Genomic DNA, 22412 nt, shown 5'->3' with positions numbered 1-22412 from the left:
ATTGTGTGTATTACCAGTTTGTTTATCCATTCATCTGTTGATGGGCACTTAGGTTGTTTCCATCTTTTTGCTATTGTGAATAATACTGCAATGAATGTGAGTGTACATATGTCTATTCTTTTGATGGCTCTTATTTCTCTAGGATATATTCCTAGGAGTGGGATTGCTGAATCGTATGGTATTTCTATGTTTAGCTTTTTAAGGAAGTGCCATATAGTTTTCCAAAATTGTTGCACCATTTTGCATTCCCACCAGCAATGAATAAGAGTTCCAATCTCCCTGCAGCCTCTTCAACATTTGTTATTTTCTGTTTTTTTTTTTTTTTTGTGCCAGGAATGTCAGGACGAGATGATATTTCATTGTAGTTTTGATTTGCATTTCTCTAATGGCTAGTGATCGTAAGCATTTCCTCATGTGTCTGTTAGCCACCTGAATGTCTTCTTTGGTGAAGTGTATGTTCATATCCTTTGCCCATTTTTAAATTTGATTATTTGTCTTTTTGTTGTAGAGGTGTTAGATTTTCCTGTAGATTTTAGAGATTCGAACTTTGTCAGGTTTGTTATAGCCAAAAATTTTTTTCCCCATCTGTAGGTTCTCTTTTTACTCTTTTGGTGAAGTTTTTTGATGAGTATAAGTGTTTAAATTTTAGAAGATCTCAGTTATCTAGCTTATCTTCTGGTATTTGTGTATTGTAAGTTATGGTTCATAAACTGTTCATGCCATGTATTAGGGCCTCTAGCGTTGAACCTATTTTTTCTTCTACGATCTTTATAGTTTTTTGGTTTTATATTTAGGTCTTTGATCCGTTTTGAATTAGTTTTTGTGTATAGTGTGAGGTACGGGTCCTGTTTCATTTTTTACAGATGGACATCCAGTTTTGCCAGTACCATCTGTTAAAAAGACTGTCTTTTCCCCATTTAATGCGGAAGACCAGATGACCGTAGGTAGATGGATTTACATCTGGGTTCTTGATTCTGTTCCATTGGTCAATGGGTCTGTCACTGTACAATACCAGGCTGTTTTGACTACCATAGCTGTGTAGTACGTTCTGAGGTCTGATTGTGTGAGGCTTCCTACTATACTCTTCTTCTTCAATAGTGCTTCACTTATCCAGGGCCCCTTTCCTTTCCATATAAAGTTAATGATTAGTTTTTCCATCTCATTAAAGAATGCTGTTGGTATTTGGATCGGGATTGCATGGTATTTGTAGATTGCTTTGGGTAGAATTGACATTTTCACCATGTTGAGTCTACCTATCCATGAGCATTGTATGTTTTTCCATTATGTAAGTCTCGTTTGGTTTCTTGCAGCAGTGTTTTGTAGTTTTCTTCATATAGGTCTGTTATTCCTAAGTATTTTATTTTTTTAGGGGCTACTATAAATGGTATTGCTTTCCTGATTTCCTTTTTGTAGTTCTCTTTATTGGTGTATAGGAATCCAATTGATATTTGTGTGTTTAACTTGTATTCTGCTACTTTGCTGAATCATTCTATTAGTTCCAGTACTTTTCCTGTGCAGCCTTTTGGCTTCTTTATGTGTACTGTCATATCATCTGCAAATAGGGACAGTTTTACTTCTTTCTTACCAATTTGGATGCCACTTATTTCTTTTTCTTGCCTTATTGCTTTGGCTAGGACTTCCAGCACAATGTTAAGTAAGAGTGGTGATAAAGGGCATCCTTGTCTTGTTCCTGTTCTCAGGGGGAATGTTTTCAGCCGATCTCCATTAAGAATGATGTTGGCTGTTGGTTTTGTATAGATGTGCTTTATTATGTTGAGGAATTTCCCTTCTATACCTATTTTATTGAGAGTTTTTATCAGGAATGGGTGTTGGACTTTATTGAATGCCTTTTCTGCATCAATTGAGATTATCAGGTGATTCTTTTAAATTAACAAATATTCATTGAGAATATATCAAAACAACAGAAAATCCTATTATTAAAATAGTTTTTCTGGGTCCTTTTTAGATTGGCTAAATTATCTCTGGTAATATTAGTACTTACTTATAAGGCTATCTTTCAATTGAGTTATAATTGCTGTGTTTACAGCTGCAATATTAAATACTCAAAATAACTCAGCTGTTAGTTTCTACATTTATAAATATATTCAGGTTAACAACAACATATGAAATGGTCACATTCTTTTAAAGGTGTTGAAGAAGGAAAATACAATTTTTAAAGAATGTTTCTTTTCTAAAAAATAAAACTTAACTAGTTTTTAAATGAAAAAAACTTAACCCTTTTTTTAGTTGAAATAAAAATTTAAACAGTAAAAAGGAGCACAGCAATGAAAAGCAATTTTCTCTCTTTCCCAGACTTCAGTCCCCTCATCCCTGGCCCTAGAAACACTGTTAATTATGCCTCAAGTATCTTTCAAAAAAAATTCTGTGCATTTGTAAGCATATACAAATTAATATAATCACATATGAAATATGTAAAGAGATGTATAAATATATAATCCCTTAAGCAAAATGTGGTTTATCCATACAATGGAATATTATTCAACCATAAAAAGGAATGAAGTCTTTGTACATGCTACAACATGGATGAACCTTGAAAACATTTTGCCAAGTTAATGAATTCAGATACAAAAGGGCACATACTGTATGATTTCACTTATATGAAATGTCCAGAATAGGAAATCCTTCAAGATAGAAAGATTTGGTTGCCAAAGGTTGGGGGAGAGAGGGAGGAATGCAGAGTGATGTCTAATGAGTATGGGATTGCTTTTGAGGTGATGAAATATTCTGCAATTAGATAGTGGCAACAGTTGCACAACCTCATGAATATACTAAAAAAATTGTGTATTTAAAAATGGTGAATTTTATGGTACGTAAATTATATCTCAAAGAAAGAAGGAAAGAAGAAAAGAAAGGAAGAAAAAGGGAACTGCTAGAGGTAGAGAGTAGGCTTCTACATACCTGAGGAGATTTCTATTTAATGGGCTAAGCAGCAAAGCAGATGGTAGCTCTCACTTAATGTGAAAGTTTTCTGCTATAGTATCTTCATTCATTCATTCAACAGAGAGTCCTTGAGCACCTGCTAGATACAAAAATCAGGGAAGTATCTGCTTCTACTTGCCTTTTGCTGCTTGAAGCCCTCAAGAAGTAAATCAATGTCAGTAAAAGTGAGTGGGAATTGCAGCCGAGGACCATTGTAGGAGTCCGGGACATCTATCATCTTCACATAGTCCTCTCTATCCTTGTACTGGAGGTTGCTACCAAAAAGTCGAGTTATTAATTCTGGAAAGGGAAGGATAGAAAGGAGGAAAATCAATGTTCCCACACTTACATTTATTAAATATCTTCTTCAAGACCTAGTCCACATAAGGCACTGTGCTAAATGTTAAGAATACCAAGCTATTCCAAATATAACCATGAGAAATGGGAGGTTCCGAGACCCGGAGGTGTATTCACATGGGTCACCATCATCCCTTCCTAGGTCTACATTTTACCAAAGCAGTAAGTCCATAGTCAGTGGGGAGGAGAAGGAAAAGGACAAGGAAAATTGGTCAGTCAAGTTATTTTGATGCTTTGAAGCTCAAAGTCTTAAGTTTTTGCCCACTCTTCTATCTCAGATTTTTACAAATAGAGCTGAAAACGTTGCATTGCATTTGTTTCAAACATCCGTTGCTATTTTCAGGATCTTCAGAAAATCAAACTGCAACAGTCATTCAATTTTTCCCATTAAACACCTCAGCCATGTCTACTTAGCTGTAATTGATTTCTCTATTCACATAAAAACAAAATTTTCTGACACGATTTTCTTTTTTCTTGGTAACAAAGCAGATAAAGTCGGATGACAAACCATAGGCAGAAACACCCAAGAGGCGTCTCCCTCACAGAGGCATTTCTGTAGAACAGATTGCCTGCACTGCTCCTTTCAGTAGGTACTGAGACCCCGGGTCCCTTCTTGCCAGATTGCCTATGAAATGGCCAGACCCCAAACAGAAATCTGGCCAAATCAGGTAGAGAAAGATGAAAGGTAATGTGGTTAATTGATTGTAAAAGTGACCCCAGTTCTTTATCCCAGCCTCTATCCACGCTCTCTCTCTCGGAACTGTGCTACTACCATGCAGCCCAGGCTAGCCTCCTAAAAGCCAGAGACCATGAGGAGCAAAACCAAGTAATCCTAGCCAAGGCCATCCTAGATCACCCAACAGCCACAGGACCAATCTCTAGACACATGCGTGAGCTCCAGCCAAGACCAGAAAACTGCCCTACCAAGCCTGCCAAGATCAGCAGAAGTGTCAAGCTAATCTGTAGATTGGTGAGCAAAAATAAATATTTATTATTATATGCCACTGAGGTGTTGTAGTTGTATGATACACAGTATTATTAATGATAATGGATAATGGGTATAGGGGATGATGACATACTCTTCAACTCCTTAACACTGGATTGCTACTAAAGCAGTTAATCCGAAGTTCTCTGTAAAGTTTCTGTCTTTTTGAATGTTTATAGTGGGGCATGTTTGGAAGGTATATGTCATGGATTGCATTGTGTCCCCCCAAAATATGTGTGAAATTGGTTAGGCCATGATTTCCATATTGTGTGGTTGTTCTCCATTTTGTGATTGCAGTTTTATGTTAAAGAGGATTAGGGTAGGATTGTAACACCCTTACCCAGGTCACATCCCTGATCCAATGTACAGGGAGTTTCCCTAGGGTGTGACCTGCACCACCTTTTATCTCTCAAGAGATAAAAAGGAAAGTGAAGCAAGCAAAGATGGGGGACCTCATACCACCAAGAAAGCAGTACCAGGAGCAGAGCATGTCCTTTGGACCCAGGGTCCCTGCGAGGAGAAGTTCCTAGGGCGGGGGAAGGTTAATGAGAAGGCCCACAGAGAGATAAAGCCTTCCCCTGGAGCTGATGGCCTGAATTCGGACTTGTAGCCTACTTCACCGTGAAGAAATAAATTTCTCTTTGTTAAAGCCATCCACTTGTGGTATTTCTGTTATAGCAGCACTAGATGACTAAGACAGTAAGATATTAGTAGATGTGGATAGAATACATCTTTTCTATGATCCAGTTATGCTGAGAGATTACAGTTAAAAACTAAACTTGGAAACAAAATTTCTAAAATAAGTCATAATATTTGGGAATTTTAAAATTTTTTCTAAATTGGGGTGGTGGTTGAAGATGTTTGGTTGATAAGAAATTTAATTTAGTTTAATTTAGGAGTAATAATGTCTGCCTTCAATGTCATTCAGCAGAGGTCATTTTTCTCATTTGGATTTGGTTTGAAATTTAAAAATAATTTTTCCTGTTTTTGTTTGAAAACTAGAAATGCAGAGCATCTTGATAAATTTTACCACAGATTTCTTTCCTTATTGTTTCCTGCATTCCCTCTCCCTGGGCTGCCTTTTCTCCTCCTTGGATAATTTCTTCTCATTCTCCAAAACTAAGCATCACCCCAGGTTGAGTCCAAATGTACACCTTTACCATAGCATCATGTTTAGGAGGATGATGATGAGAGCAGCCACTTATCGAATGCTTCCTGTGTGCCAGGTACTGTTCTATACTATTTACACATATATATTCATGTAATGATCACAGCTACCATATGAGGTAATATTGCTATTATCCCCATTCTACAGATGAGGAACACGGGGTACAGCATGTAAGTGAGAAAGATGGAACTCAATCCCAGAGAAGCTGCCTCCAGAGCTCAAACCCTTAACCACTACACTCTTACTACATATGAAAACATTAACTACGTCATGCAAAATATAACATATTATTTATATACTTACCACTGATTTACTGAGCAATCCCAACTCTGTGAGGTATGTTATTTTCCCAATCATTGCCCTCACTCGTGCTCTCTCAACAATCCCTTTCCCATTGGCTAACTAACACAACAAACCAATTCCATCACCTCCAGTCCTTAAAAATCAGTCTGGCCATTTAAGAATGAAATAAAAATATTGTCTTTTTTTCTTTAAACCAGAAGCTCAGTCTAGCCCTTTCTCCCATAGAGCTGATGGTCCTCATTCCTCATCAGTTCAGTGATAAATACAGGTAGTTCCCAACTTACGACATATTCGAGTTACAATGAACTACACTTAAGACACTGTCCTTATTTTTGTACATCTTATCGTTAGTAATATGTACTACATACAAAGTTGCAGCGTGTAATTTGTTGATGTTATCATCCTCAGATGTTCAATTTTCTGATTTACTGTTTAAAACATTGCCATATAGATTTAGTTTTCTAACTAAATCAGGGGCTCCAGTTACTTGAAAACATGGATTGAAACGTTGATTGCTTTGCTGAAGTCTACAGGCCAATTCGGGAAGCAGTGAGATGTTACCATGAAATATATGAAGAAAAAAAGAAAAGGACCATACGGAAAACTCTAATTTTCTGGGTAGAAATGCCATCCTCATTCCCAGGGATAATCCAGATGATTCAGAACCTTGCACAAGTGGAGTTATTACCACAACTGACAAAACGCCAACATCTTCCAACTCTTCTTTACCGTCGAAGTAAACTTATAATTTGTGCATTTTTTTATACATGTATGTATGTATTAAAATATATCTGTAAGTTTATATGTAATGTTTCCAACCCCCAGAGACAAAGATCAGAGTTATAAATATACTGATAATAAAAGGCAATAATAATGAATACTTAAAAAAAAATGAGGTATTTGACTCATCAGAATTGACTTCTGACGGTCAAGTCAGGGACTACCTCTATATGAAAAAGTGCCATTTCCCTAAGCCTATTCTTACAGTTTTTTTTATTCTTAGTAGAAACTACTCAATATGAAATACTGGTCCACATTGACTCATAATCCTTCTGCCACATAAAAAATAGTAACATAGATCCTCTTCTAGTAGATAATACACGTCCTTTATGAAAACAATCAAAAGCTTGAACATTTCTATTGCATGTACTGTCCTTGTGGGCTATAACTATTATAACTAAAATAATAATTTCATGAATGCAAACAATATATGAAGCTTTGTGCAACATGGAACTAGAATTTATCCTTACCTATTTGATTTCCCATTCTGTCAACATGAATCTAAACTAATTAAAAATAAGAAAATCTTGAATGAAATCAAACGATAGCTTTATAAGTTATTCTAAAGAAAATACCTCAGAAAATACCCCCTTACACAGCCTTTTCTTTTACCAAGTACAGTCATAAAATCTGGACAGGGAAAAATTGAAAGCCCATAATTTTTTCAAAATAATTTCTGCCTCTACCACCCACAAACCACCTTGAAAACAAGCTTCAGATCTTGCTAGAAAAAGAAAAGCACCAGTTTAACCACTTATATAATTATTTCATCTCTCAGTTATGAATCCGGATCAAAACCATTGGTGTCCATATAATACACTCAGTAGATGCCAAAATGAAATGTCATACAATTCAACACCCGCTCCGGATTTTTAGGATACTTTCTTAACACAATAAAAAAATTTAAATCAACAATAATGGTTTTTCCATTAAATCGTAAAGAAAACCAGGATGTCCACTTTCACTATTTCACTTTAACATTGTTTTGGCTCCTCGGCCCAGTGTGATAAGACATGGAGCTAAAATAAGAGCGGTAACTATTGGATAGAAAGATATAAAAATGAAGTTGCTTGTGGCCAATGTGATTAAATACTTACACTCAAGAAAAATCAATTCAAAATCTCCCAGAACTGATAAAAGAATTAAATATAATACAGAGGTTAATCATACTACATTAGAATCACACCATCACGACCGATGAGATGAACACCTTTGGGAAATTACCCTCTAGGTCTCAGTACCCTCATCTATAAAACGGGATACTAATAACCCTAATCTCATTGGTTTATCATGAGACTAAATGAAGTGATGTATTTAAAGCACTCAAATACATGGCACATGGTAACATTTAATAAATATCAACAGTAATAATAATTTTATTAATATTATTATTAAATAGTATCACAATAAGGTCCCTAGGTTGTGCAAACGGTTTGTGTTAGACTGCTAACCTAAAGGTTGGAGGTTTGAACTCATCCAGTGGTACCTGGCAATCTGCTTCCATTAAGATTCCAAAAACCAAACCCATTGCCATCCAGTCGATTCCAACTCATAGCAACCCTAACGACAGAGTAGAACTGCCCCATGGGGTTCCAAGGAGCATCTGGTGGATTCGAACTGCCGACCTTTTGGTTAACAGCTGAACCCTTAAACACTACACCACCCAGGGTTTCCTCCATTGAGATTACAGCCAAGAAAACCCTGTGGAGCTGTTCTACTCTGTAACACATGGGGTCGCCCTGAGCCGGAATTGATTGACAGCAACTAACAACAACAAAATAGCACAATACAAAAAGGCATAAATCAAAAACTTTGTTAAATAATACCAATAATCAATGGGACGATGTAATAGAAAAATATCTTATTCACTATAGCAACAAAAAATATAAAATATCTGGTCTGACAGGACATTTTGGCTGATCTGGGAAGCAGAAAGAATAGTCCAAACAACACTTCCACACACTTCATCTACTCCCCAGTTCCGCCACCTCTGTTTAAACCTATGTATGGCAACTTTGGTTTCTACTCATGAAAAAAAAAAAGAACAGCCATGGGAGGATGTTAAAAGTGGGCTGGGGAGCGTATGCGTGGAGTCTCTGCCCCCCGCCATGGATCTCAAGAGTTAAAATCATTAAAGTGGCATTGATACCTGGGAATATTAAATGACCATCTGGCCCCTGAAAATACTTTGCTTACCTAACACAGCACTTCAGTGAAATAGGCCTAGGTGGAGGTTGTCTGGAATCCTCTCATCAAAGAGGAAGATTCCCTGGCCATCACAAATCAACCAAAAGCAATAATCTATAAATTCTTTTTCTGGTACATTACAATAACTAAAACAGGGTGATTCTAGGACTCTATAATAAAAAAAAAAAAGAAAAACTCGTTGCCGTTGATTCTGACTCATAGCAACCCTATAAGGACAGAGTAGAACTGCCCCATAGAGTTTCCAACAAGCTCCTGGTGGATTCAAACTGCTGACCCTTTGGTTAACAGTCGTAGCACTTAACCACTACACCAACAGGGTTTCCAGGACTCTATAATAGAGAGATATATAAGAGAATAGTCAGCCCAGAAATATACTACACGTTTTTAAACAAATACATTGTGAGGGAGGCACTACAAATTAGTAGGGAAAACATATACCATCAAATATACTCTGGTGCAGGAAAAATTGGTTAACTACTTGGAAATTTTCTTTGTAGTTGTGTTTTTTTAATTATTCTCAACCACTATGGCTTCAAGATTTATTTTGAAATCCAAATTGATGAAGTGTTAAAAAAAAATTATTTTGTTATATTTACTTCAAATACGTATTTTTTCTTTTTCCTTTTTTGTTTTTATTGTACTTGGAAGTTTACAGAGCAAACTAGCTTCTCATTAAACAATCAATACACATATTGTTTTGTGACATTGGTTAACAACCCCCCACGACATGTCAACACTCCCCCCTTCTCAACCTTGGATTCCCTATTACCAGCTTTCCTGTCCCCACTTGCCTTCTTGTCCCTGCCCCTGGGCTGGCGTGCCCATTTAGTCTCATTTTGTTGTATGGGCCTGTCTAATCTTTGGCTGAGGGTGAACCTCAGGAGTAACTTCATTACTGAGCTATAAGGGTATCCAGGGGCCATACTTTTGGGGTTTCTCCGGTCTCTGTCAGATCAGCAAGTCTGGTCTTTTTGTGTGTGTGTGTGAGTTAGAATTTTGTTCCACATTTTTCTCCAGCTCTGTCTGAGACCCTCTATTGTGATCCCTGTCAGAGCAGTTGGTGATGGTAGCCAGGCACCATCTAGTTGTGCTGGACTCAGTCTGGTGGAGGCTGTGGTTCTTGTGGTCCTTTAGTCCTTTGGACTAATCTTTCCCTTGTGTCTTTGGTTTTCTTCATTCTCCTTTGCTCCAGATGGGGTGAGACCAGTGGAATATCTTAGATGGCCACTCACAAGCTTTGAAGACCCCAGACACTACTCATCAAAGTGGAATGTGGAATATTTTCTTTATAAACTATGTTATGCAATTGAGCTAGATGTTCCCTGAGACCCATAGTGCCCCCCTACAGAGTTAAAATTTTAAAAAGTCAAACCATATGCCCAGCTACAACCGACGACTGCCCTGATAGGGAACACAACAGAGAACCCCTGAGAGAACAGGAGAACAGTGGGATGCAGACCCCAAATTCTCGTAAAAAGACCAGACTTAATGGTCTGACTGAGACTAGAAGGACCCTGGAGGCCATGGCCCCTAGACCTTCTGTTAGCCCAAGACAGGAACCATTCCCAAAGTGAACTCTTCAGACAGGGATTGGCCTGGACTATGGGATGGAAGATGATGCTGGTGAGGAGTGGGCTTCTTGAATCATGCGGACGCATGAGACTATGTTGGCTTCTCCTGTCTGGAGGGGAGATGTGAAAGCGGAGGGGTCAGAAGCCGGCTGAATGGACACGAAAATAGAGAGTGGAGGGAGGGGGTGTGCTGTCTCATTACGGGGAGAGCAGTAAGGAATGTATAACCCACTAAACCCACTGCCGTCGAGTCGATTCCGACTCATAGCAACCTACAGGACAAAGTAGAACTGTCCCACAGAGTTTCCAAGGAGCGCCTGGTGGACTTGAACTGCCGACCTTTTGGTTAGCAGCCATATAGAATGTATAGGAATGTATAGAGGGGTGTATATAAGTTTTTGTATGAGAGACTGACTTGATTTGTGAACTTTCACTTACAGCACAATAAAAACTAAAAAAAAAAGTCTAGAAATATAGGCATGGTGGTTGTGATGGTTAAGATTGTATGTCAACTAGGCTGGGCCATGCTTCTCAGTGGTTTGGCTGTTGTATGATGTTGTGATTTGATACGATGAAATAAGAATTATGTCAAATCTCAACTTCCATGTTGAGATTTGATATAATGTGATCACCTTCATGATGGGATCTGCTGTGAGTAGCCAATTAGTTGAAAGGGAGTTTCCTTGGGCATGTGGCCTGCATCGAATATAAGTGGACATTATGGCAAGGCTCGTAGGCTTTTGCTCACTCTGGTTCCTGAAGCTGGCTCCTGTTCATCTAACCTCAGGTTCTTGGGACATGAGCTAGCAGCTTACCTGCAGTCTTGCCTGCTGATCTTGGGATTCATTGATCTTTGCAACCTGTGAGCAAGAACTGTGTTCTCTGACCTGCCCATCTTGGGTTCACTAGCCCCTGCAGCTACATGAATCAGGAGAAGCCTCCAGCCAGACCCACGGACTTGGGATGTTCCAGTCTCTACAACAGCATGAGCCATTTCCTTGGTATAAATCTCTCTAGACATATATTTATATGCCTTACTGGTTTTGCTTTACTAGAGAACCCAGCCTAAGACAAAAAAAAAAAAAAAAAAAGACAGTGGTACACATTTTAAGTATTTCAGGGCCTTCTAAGTTTAAAAGCAATAGAAAAGAATTAACAACAACAAAAAAAGATATTTGGACATGAAAAGAAAGGTATTTTAAATAATTCATGGGTGAAAATTTCCTAGGCTTGATGAAAAACCTCAACTTAGATATCTAAGAAGCTCAGCAAACCCCAAGCAGGCTAAATAAAAATGAAACCTTGCCAAGGCACATTACGATCAAAATGCTATTTTCCATAGTTACCTAGGTTATTTTGTTTCTTCCCTACCTCCTTCAGGTGGTTATGTTATTCATTTGTATTATGGATTGAATTGCACCCCCCCAAAATGTGTGTCAACTTGGCTGGGCCATGATTCCCAGTATTGTGTGATTGTCCACCATTTTGTCACCTGATTTGATTTTCCTATGCGTTATAAATCCTGCCTCTATGATGTTAATGAGGTGGGATTAGCGGCAGTTACGTTAATGAGGCAGGACTCAATCTACAAAATTGAGGAAGATGGATGACAAGGACCTTCCTCCAGAGCCAAGAGACAGAGAAAGCCTTCCCCTGGAGCTGACACCCTGAATTTGAACTTCTAGCCTACTTTGCTGTGAGGAAATAAATTTCTCTTTGTTAAAACCATCCACTTACAGTACTTCTGTTATAGCTGCACTAGATGTCTAAGACAGTTTCTTTGGGAAACGTATTTTTTTAAATTTTTAAATCACCTGGAGAAATTTTTTAATGCATATTTTTAAAAATACAGAGTCTGAGTAAATAGCTCTGGGCTGGAACCTAGCCATCTGAGGCTATGAAACTCCGCAAGTGGTTCTGATGCATGGTTTGGATTGAAATATTAGGCCATTAGCAGAAAAGTGCTGTTTCATTTCATCATTATTATATTTCCTCCCCAAAATATTCTTGCCAACGAACATGAAGCGTAAACAACTGTCTTCAAATTGCAATTATCTAAAAGAAAGAAAATGGCAAAGTACCCACTTCCACCCACTCCTCACTCTTCAGGTTTGGCTATTCCACCATTCAGAAAGCTTCTACAGATCATTAAAGGCTTTAATTAGTTTCAGACATATGCACTTAGCTCAAATCATGCCATTAAAACACCATTCTTTCACCACACTGATGGGTATTTATCAGATTATTTAAAAATACAGTCTTATTGCAATGCACATTTTAATTAGAGCAAAACAATGGTTGGTCCAAATTAAAGAAAAGGGAGTTTTTGAGTCTAACATCTACCTTGGAGATCTTAATTTGCTGAGGAAATACATGCCTTGTGAATAATTATCATTTAAAATCATTTGTGTCCATGGAGCTACCACGGCCTTGCCTTGTACAGGTTGTGCTCCATAGACACATCCAAACTCCCTTAGGGACCGAATTGCTGGGCTGAGGGCTGTGGGGACCATGGTCTCAGGGAACATCTAGGTCAATTGGCATAACAGAGTTTATAAAGAAAATGTTCTACATTTTACTTTGGTGAGTAGTGTCTGGGGTCTTAAAAGCTTGTGAGCGTCCATCTAGGATACTCCACTGGTCTCACCCTTTCAGGAACAAGGAAGAATGAAGAAAACCAAAGACACAAGGGAAAGATTAGTCCAAAGGACTAATGGACCACATCTACCACAGCCTCTACCAGACTGAGTTCAGTACAACTAGATGGTGCTCGGCTACCACCACTGACTGCTCTGACAGGGATCACAATAGAGGGTCCCCGGGCAGCGCTGGAGAAAAATGGAGAACAAAATCCTAACTCAAAAAGGAAGACCAGATTGGTGGCCTGACAGAGACTGGAGAAACCCTTTGAGTATGGCCCCTGGACACTTTCAGCTCAGTAATGAGGCCACTCCTGAGGTTCAGCCTTCAGCCAAAGATTGAATAGGCCCTTGGAACAAAACAAGACTAAAGGGGCGCACCAGCCCTGGGGCAGGGACAGGAAGCTAGGAGGGAATAGGACAGCTGGTAATAGGGAACCCAGGGTTGAGAAGGGAGAGTGTTGACATGTTGTGGGGTTGTTAACCAATGTCATACAACAATGTGTGTACTGTTTGATGAGAAACTAGTTTGTTCTGTAAACCTTCATCTAAAGTTCAATAAAAAAAAAGAAAAAAAATGAGTTGTAAACCACATCTATGTTGCCTATCTCTGCTTCAGAATGCCTACAGAGGGAGACAGACAACTGAGAGACGATGGAGCCAACTGTGTTAAGTATGTCATTTCTCCCCAATCTGCTGCCTGAAATAGTCGAGATATTTTGAGCTCTCAGCACAAAAGTTTTGTGGATGAAAAATAAGCCCATCTTTACTAAGCTACCGTTGCACATCAATAGACTGTGGTTCAGAGAAGGGATTCAACAAATGAGAGCTGAATGAAATCTAAGTCGGTTTTTTGAAAAGTGAGAGTTCTAAGCGGCCAGTTACGTTTGCACCATTCAGAGAGGAAAAAAGCCAGTTGAGCTGATTTCACCGGTTGTTTGGTGTCACATTGGCAAGACAGGTGGCTCTTTTTAGTTTCTTAGTGTTCTTCCATCTTCCAAATTTACAACCCTTGATGAGGACAACTCAATACTTAACGACTATTTTTCAAAAGACTGAACGTGTTTGCTTACCTGGTTCTTCCTCATGTGCTTTTGTATAGTTTTCCAACATGAAGGAAAAAAAGTTGGATAGCTGAACAAAATAAAAATATATCAGTCAATGAATGCACCACAAACAGTTACTGCAGCAAATGCTGGGTGCTCTGTCCCAGTCCCCTTCCCCAGCCTGGCCCATTCCTGTCCCAACTGCTGCCGCTGGGTGCTTACAGTGGGCTCACCTATCCTCTCCTCTGGAGAACTGTCCTTGGCAGATCGGAAACACCACACCCAGAGTTGCATGGGGTATTAGTATCCCCCTCCTGGGTGGCTGCCCATGGACAATGACCGAAGGAAGCAAGGATATAACAGTCCAGTCCTCCCCCTCACCCCCCAGCCTCTGGGTGGGACAAACTCTGTGATCATTCCCCGTGGAATCAGGCTGAAGTCGTGCCTCTCCAGACACCACATTTTTGCCTAGCTTCTTGCCTGTCCTCTCTTGATTTCCTCACTGCTGTCCGTATAGGTTTTCCTGAGAAGACTCTCTCGATAAATCACTTGTGCCAGAATCTCCGCCTCAGACTCGGCTTCTAGGAAGCCCAACTTAAGACTGCTACTGAATTTTGTTTATTATGGCCTCTTCTCTTCTTTTTGGTGGTGAGATTCCAAGTTGAGATACTCTTAAGTGTCAAATACATTTAGAAAATAAAGGAAGGGAGGAAGATGAAGGTGAAAACCAACCGGCGTTCTTCTGACCATAGCCTAGATGCTGTCTCGGTGCCTACCAGCGGCCTGCAAAGCCCTGCATTTATACAGTACACATAACTTCTTCTGGAAGCCCTGCCTCCCAGGAAGAGTGAGCACTGGGGAACTTTATCAATGTGGGAGTAAGTCTGACAGTTGACAAGAGGGAGACTTTCCATACGAATATCAAAATGCATGATTTTAAAGCTGTTGATGGGTTTCTCAATTAAGCGTCAATAGAAAACACAGTAAAATACCACTTTGCACCCATTTGTTGTTGTTAGCTGCCTCCCAGTCAGCCCCAACTCATGGTGACCCCAGAACTTAATGCTGCCTGGTCCTGTGCCATCATTATGATGGGCTGGGGATCAGACCGTTGTGCTCTATAGGGTTTTCTTTGGCTGATTTCCAGAAGTAGGTCACCAGGCCTTTCTCCCTAGTCTGTCTTAGTCTCGAAGCTCCACTGAAACCTGTTCAGCATTATAGCAACCCTTAGGCCTTCGCTGATAGATAGGTGCATTGCCCGGGAATTGAACCTAGGTCTCTCACGTGGAAGGTGAGAATTCTACCACTGACCTACCAATGCACCCATTAGGATGGTTATAATAATAATAATTTTAAAAAAAGATAATAAGAAGAGTTGACAAGGTTGTGGAGAAATTAGAATTCTCGTACATTGCTAGTGGGAATGTAAAATTGGGCAATTGCTTTGGAAAACAGTTTGGCAGTTTCTCACAAAGTTAAACATAGAATTACCATATGATCCAGCAATTCCACACCTAGGGATATATCCAAGAAAATTGAATGCATATGTTCACACAAAAACTTATACACAAATGTTCATAGCAGCATTATGCATAACAGCCAAAAAAAAGTGGAAGCAACCCAAATAGTTCATCAACTGATGAATGGATAAACAAAATGTGGCGTTATCTATACGACGGAGTATTATTCAGCCATAAAAAGGAATGAAGTACTGACACATGCCACAACATGGATGAACCTTGAAAACATGATGCTAAGTAAAAGAAGCCAGACACAAAAGGCCACACACCGTATGACTCCATTTACATGAAATGTCCAGAAAATGCAAATCCGTGGAGACAGAAAGTAGATTAATGGTTGCTTGTGACTTTTTTTGTGACTGGCAAAGAGGGAATGGGGGAGTGACTGCTGATGGGTACAGGGATTTTGCGGGGTGGCAATGAAAATGTTCTTAAACTGATAGCTCTGATAGCTGCAAAACTCTGTGAATATATTAAAAATAATTTAATTCTATGGGGGATTACACAGTATGTGAATTATATCTCAATAAAGCTGTAAAAAAAAAAGTCAATAGAAAAGAATGTCCTAATACTGGAATGTGTGTGTATAAAGCATATCAATGTGGAGGCTCACGCTACCTTTATATTCATCACTATATTGTAGAGGGCTTAAAAGGACAGCCAAGGCCTTGAGTTCCTAACCAAGGCAAAGGGAGTACCTGACTGAGCCTTAACATTCCATTTTTATAGCTGCCAAAAATAAGTTCAGCAATTTCTTTAATTCTTGTTGAAATTTTATTATCTTTAAAAAGATTATTATGTGAAATATAAATACAGGATTGTCAAAAACTACAAAGAATATAGAATGAAAATAAAAGTCTTTCTTAACACCTCCATGCACCCACCAATTCCACTCCTGTCCCCCCAGGTAATTACTGTAAACAATTTCCTGTTTCTTTTTCCAGGCCTCTGCTATACGTTTTTCTTTCATACATATGGCATAAAACGCTACATATTGTTCTACAGGTTGATTGTTTTCATTCACAACTCTATTGGTAATCTTTCCAAGATCTTTTTATTGTTGAAAAGTACTTTTTTATATTAATGAGCACTAAAGTTAGATTTATGTATCCTTTTTGTAAGCTTTTAAAAGGCCTTCCTCACCCGCCTATATTTTCTTCTAGAACTTTCATAGGTTTGTTCCCAGGAAATTCTTTTATTTTTCAACTTCTTTAAGTATTTTTTCTTTCTTCAAGTAACAACTTTACTCCCTTTTGGGACATGTACCCAAAAATAGAATAAGACCATTTTAAATCTGCTAACTAGACATCTAGCAAACCAAAAACGCAAACCCATTGCCGTCAAGTTGATTCTGACTCATAGAGACCCTATAGGACAGAGTAGAACTGCCCCATAGGGTTTCCAAGGAGCGCCTGGTGGATTCAAACTGCTGCCCTTTTGGTTAGCAGCCTGAGCTCTTAACCACTGGGCCACCAGGGCTCCAGACATCTAGCAATCCCCCTAAAAATGTGAACTTCAAAACTAAGAAACACCATCCCCTTCCCAAATCACATTCACTACATCTCCTGTTAAAGCCTTTCACCAAAGCTCTTCAGCTTAAAATAGACCCAAACTTCTCATTCATTTAATAACGAGGGGTAAAGGTGGGTGAGAATGGGGTAAAGGGAAGCATTTTACCAAAAGAAAAGACAAGCTTGCAAAACGGACCTGCATTTGGCCTTGCTCATCAGCGTATTCGATAGACTGGAAGATGGTGAGGGCATAGCGTTGTCTGGCCTTCAACCGGGTGCTGTAACCTCGGTACCAATTCTGGATGATCATTGCGGCTCTTATCGCTGCCGACCACAGAATATGAAAGTCAGAGAAAAACAGTTACTATGCAGTTATGGGGGAAATAGGTGCTTTAGAAAAAAATCAGTCCACCTGGTTTCCTAGGTTCTAAGAACATCAAGACTAAGAGCAATGAAATTTATCTTTATGTTTTTTGTCAAAATGTCCTCAAGCCTCAAACGTTCAGAGAAAAACAATGGCATAGCTATTAGGAGTACAAATTTTGGAACAGGACTGCCTGAATTTGAATCCTAGCTGTGCTAATTACTATTTGTGTGACTTTGGGTAAGTTATTAAAACTTTCAAAGCCTCAGTTTCCTCACCAGTAAAATGAGGATGATAACAGTGCCAACATCTGGCACTACTTTGGCAAATAAAGTCTATGTATACCCTATAAAGCAGCAATTTCACTCTTCTATGTACACCCCAAAGCAATCGTCACACAGTCCCTTAAGGGGACTTGTGTGGGGACACAGTTGCAACTTGTGGCAGTAGGAAGTTTGATACCAGTGCAGCCTGAGGCCCATTGCTGGGAATGAGAATGTGTAGCTGTGGTGGGTTCACAACATGGAGTATTACACTTCCGGTGGAAGCAATAGACTAAAGAAACCCAAAGCAACATGGATGGATCATTAAAAACCTAGTGCTTCAGTTAGAACAGTTAGAAACAAAAGTTATAGCCAGGATGAAATATAACATGATACCATATCACATAAATTAAAAATATACATACACAAAACCACAATATACATTTCATAAGAATGTGTACAAAGAAAAAGATACACACTAAATGCAACAGATTGGTTATTTATAGGTGGAGGTGAATGTGCATGGGATACGTGGGTAAAAAAAATTAACTAATTAATTAATTAACATAAGACAGGGTCTTGCACAGACCAATGATGACAACACACGATGAACTGATTCACTCCACCTGCAACTGAGATTCAACTGATAAAAGGCAAGTGGATAAATAAACACACCCCACTTCTGTCTTAGTCATCCAGTGCTGCCGTAACAGAAATACCACAAGTGGGTGGCTTTAACAAACAGAAATTTATTTTCTCACAATTTAGGAGGCCAGAAGTCCGAATTCAGGGTGCCACTCTAGAGGAAGGCTTTCTCTGTTGGCTGTCGAGGAAGGTCCTTGTCTCTTTTGAGCTTCTGTTCCTTGGTGATATTCACGTGGCTTGGCACCTATCCTTCCCCATCTCTGCTTCTTCACATCTTTGCTTAATCAGCTCCTCTCATATCTCAAAAGAAATTGACTGAAGACACACCCTACACTAATACTGTCTCATTAACATTACAAAGATAATCTATTCCCAAATGGGATTATAGTCACAGGTATGCGGTTAGGATTTACAACACATATTTGGGCAGGGGGACACAATTCAATTCATAACACCTTCCTTATAGAGCTATTTTGAGGATGAGATGAGATACTAGAACTGAAGAGTTTAGTCCAATGCCTGGTGTAAAGCACATGCTAAATAAATGGCAACTATAATAATAATGGGAAACCCTGGCGGCGTAGTGGTTAAGTGCTACGGCTGCTAACCAAAGTGTTGGCAGTTCAAATCCGCCAGGTGCTCCTTGGAAACTCTGTGGGGCAGCTCTACTCTGTCCTGTAGGGTCCTATAGGGTTGCTATGAGTCGGAATCGACTCGACGGGTCTGGGTTTGGTTTTGGTTTTGGTATAATGATAATGAGCCCTAGTGGTACAGTGGTTAAGAATTCAGCTGCTAACCAAAAGGCTGACAGTTTGAATCCACCAGCCACTCCTTGGAAACTCTATGGGGCAGTTCTACTCTGTCCTGTAGGGTCGCTGTAAGTAGGAATTGACTCGATGGCAATGGAATTTTTTTTTTTGGATAATGATAATTATTGTCTTGTTTGTGGATTATTCAGGTCCCTTTTCTCCCCTCTGAATGCTAGCCTTTGAACCATCCTGTAGTCTCCCGGTATTGAAGAAAGAGATCAGGTAAGAAATAATGAGACTTAAAATATAGTCTCATATGTCCTCCTGAAGTTAAGAGTGAAGAGCAATCAACATCAGCTGGCTTCTTTCATTTTTCCCTGTTAGCATATAAACACTAAGAATTGACTGTAACAAGAGCAATGAGTTCTGAAAGCAGGAATCTAGCCTTAAGTTGCACAGTGTCCTTTGGCTTAGTACTGCTGTGGGACCCTGAGTATATACCAGGACCCAGATCTACTTCTGAAAATCAGCCAGTGAAAACCCTATGGATCACAATGGTCCAATCCCACTGTGCATGGGGCTGCCATGAGTCAGGGGCCAACTCGAATGCAGCTAACAAGTCATCTGAGAGGGTTTATTTATGAGCTTCCCTAAGGCTTTTAGATTCCAGAGACTCTCAATTCATTATTCAGCTTCCAGAAAACTCCAGGAAATAGACATTAGGTCAAGCATCATGATCTTTACTGGGAAAAACCACAGTGAGAAGAAATAGAGTGACTTGTTCAATAATACAAACCAAATAATTGGTAGTAAAAAAAAAAAAAAACTAGTGCTAGCTAAAATCTAAAGTGTTTTCACGATATCATTATGAAGGGCCCAAACCAAACCCATCGCCATCAAGTTGATTCCAACTCCTGTGAGGGCCCAGGTTCCCTTAAATGCCTGTTGTGTGAGACAATCAATGTCATGACCACCCACCCTCTCCTCAGGGGCTCTCCTAATCTCCAGGCACAACAGTACTGTTCCAGTGCTATTTACTGAGCACTTACTGAGGGCCAGGCAATGTAAAAACTCCCACAGTCCTCACAACACTATGAGGCCGAGAGAGACTGAGTAACTTATCTAAGGTCACTTAGCCAATAAGTGGAAATGGACAGCAAGGATTTGAACCAGGTCTGACCGACTCCATAGCCCAAGCTCTTCACCTCCATAGAGCTGTTGACCTTTCTCTGTGCCTCAGCATCTTCATTTGTACAATGATGTAGTGGAATAAATAATCACTAAAGTCTATTCTAGTTAGTATTAGCAACATCGATAGTAAATAATCAGTTTATTTTTATTTCTATAACTAATAATAGAACAAAATAGCTACCATATGTTGAGGATCTACTACAAAACATTCTAAAGTCCCCGTCTGGCATTAACAGTTAAGCATTCAACCACTAGCCAAAAGACTGATGATTCAAAGTCACCCAGCGATGCCACAGAAAAGAGGCCTAGTAATATGCTACCATAAGGATTACAGCCAAGAAAACTCTATCAAGCAGTTCTACTCTGTAACACATGGGGTCGCCATGAGCTGGAATTGACTTTGTAGCAACTGCTTTGGTTTTACCATTTTCTAAATAAGACATTTACATGAGAAAGCTGGACAATGAATAAGGAAGACCAAAGAAGAATTGATGCCTTTGAATTATGGTGTTGGCAAAGACTATTGAATATACCATGAACTGCCGGAAGAACAAACAAATCTGTCTTGGAGGAAGCACAGCCAGAATGCTCCTTAGAAGCGAGGATGGCAAGACTTCGTCTCACGTACTTTGTACATGTTACCAGGAGGGGCCAGTCCCTGGAGAAGGACATCATACTTGGTAAAGCAGAGGGTCAATGGAAAAAGAGGAAGACCCTCAACGAGATGGATTGACACAGTGGCTGCAATACTGAATTCAAACATAGCAATGACTGTGAGGATGGCGCAGGACCAGGCAGTGTTTCGTTCTGTTGTACATAGAGTCACTATGAGTCGGAACCGGCTGGAGGAGGGGCACTGAGCAGAGGCCGGAAGAGGGACAAGGGACACACTTCTTTCTGTCTGCTTCCTGTTCCTGGCAGGGTAATCTAGCTGCTGCTCTCAGGCAGCAGCAGTTTTTCCTTGTAGCAGCGGTTGGGTCCAGTCTGCAGGTTATCCAACACTTACTGAGCCAGACTCGTGACAGCGCCTCAGAGACAGCAGCACAAGCTGAGCAGCACTCGTTCTCAAAGGCCAGCGGTTCAGTTCTGTGGGACCCCCCCTCCAACTTTCTCGGTTTTAATAATTTCAATCTTTTCCCTTTGTTCTCTCAGCCCTAGGAGCGGTAACTGTTTCCTGCAGTTGATACCTATGTGATACCTCAGAGTTCCCTTTCAGTTACCCTTTCGGTTACCTAGTAAACAACTTGATGCTTAGTTGACAATTCTTTGTATTACATTCTCTCTGTCCAAATAACTCCTGACTAAGATCCTGCCTGATCAGCTAGTCCCATGGGAGTAGAAAGAAGTAGGTCCTGTGTAGCCCTCAAGCCTCCAACTTCCTGGGCCGTTACTAGAGGTCTACATTGGGATTCTGGGTACCTGTGCAGTGGTTCACCAGGCGGCCTTTCATTCACATTCTGCTGTCCCTTGGGCCTACAGTTCCTGCAGCAACCTCTCCAGGGCAGCATACCATCATAGTACCTCCAAAACCTCACTTGATGCCTGAGAGCCCACCCACCCTGGGGCAACACTAGACAGCAGAGGACCCTCCTCTGATGCAGAAACCTCCAAAATGACAAGTGTAGAGCCCAGATCTGATGGACTCTACCCTGAGGGGTCGCTGGCTCCATGACCCCCAACCAGCCCTGTCTGTGGAGTCGAAGATCTGTGTCGTCCAGTTCTGAGCTTGGACAGCTTAGATTCACTGCTGGTCCTGCTGCCTCATCATCTAACAAGGCTTGTCTTCTCTGTCACATTAATTCCATGCAGAAAAAACAATAAAAATAAAAGTTATTGCCATATGTTTCCCAAGGGCCCACTATTTTTGTTTCTAGAAAGAAGCAACAGCATAGGTTTAATAATTTACCTGACCGATTTTCTGTGCCCAGCACGGGTGGTTTCTCCATCGCCAAGCTGGAGTTTTTTCAATTGTTTGTTTGTTTAATGGATTATTTTTCTGATGGTGGTCGCTATCATGGTATGTGGCAAGGAATTAAAAATACATGCAGGAGATCATGGAGTAAAGCAACACATTCAGAGCATTTGCTTTGTGTCAGGAACTGTGTCAGGGACTGTGCTTTCTTTGTGGATCATCTAATTTGATTTTTATTTAATTAAATTCTCCCAACAATC

The 22412-nt window shown here is 39.9% G+C and overlaps 1 protein-coding gene across 1 annotated transcript in view; it reads right to left on the bottom strand.

Annotated features, from left to right (window-relative positions):
- PPEF1 (protein phosphatase with EF-hand domain 1) overlaps positions 1-22186 on the bottom strand; it is an 80385-nt gene extending 58199 nt beyond the window's left edge. Inside the window, exons 1-4 of the mRNA XM_010595832.2 lie at positions 22147-22186; positions 17225-17352; positions 14025-14085; positions 3080-3240 (exon numbers count right to left, since the gene is read on the bottom strand). Of these exons, the coding sequence (XP_010594134.2) occupies positions 3080-3240; positions 14025-14085; positions 17225-17352; positions 22147-22186 (390 nt within the window). The remainder of the gene's footprint in view (positions 1-3079; positions 3241-14024; positions 14086-17224; positions 17353-22146) is intronic.
- Between the last annotated feature and the right edge of the window lie 226 nt (positions 22187-22412).

The sequence above is a fragment of the Loxodonta africana genome, chromosome X (assembly GCF_030014295.1).
Source record: "Loxodonta africana isolate mLoxAfr1 chromosome X, mLoxAfr1.hap2, whole genome shotgun sequence".
In the NCBI taxonomy this organism is placed as follows: domain Eukaryota; kingdom Metazoa; phylum Chordata; class Mammalia; order Proboscidea; family Elephantidae; genus Loxodonta; species Loxodonta africana.
This window is presented reverse-complemented; position numbering and strand designations above follow the sequence as displayed.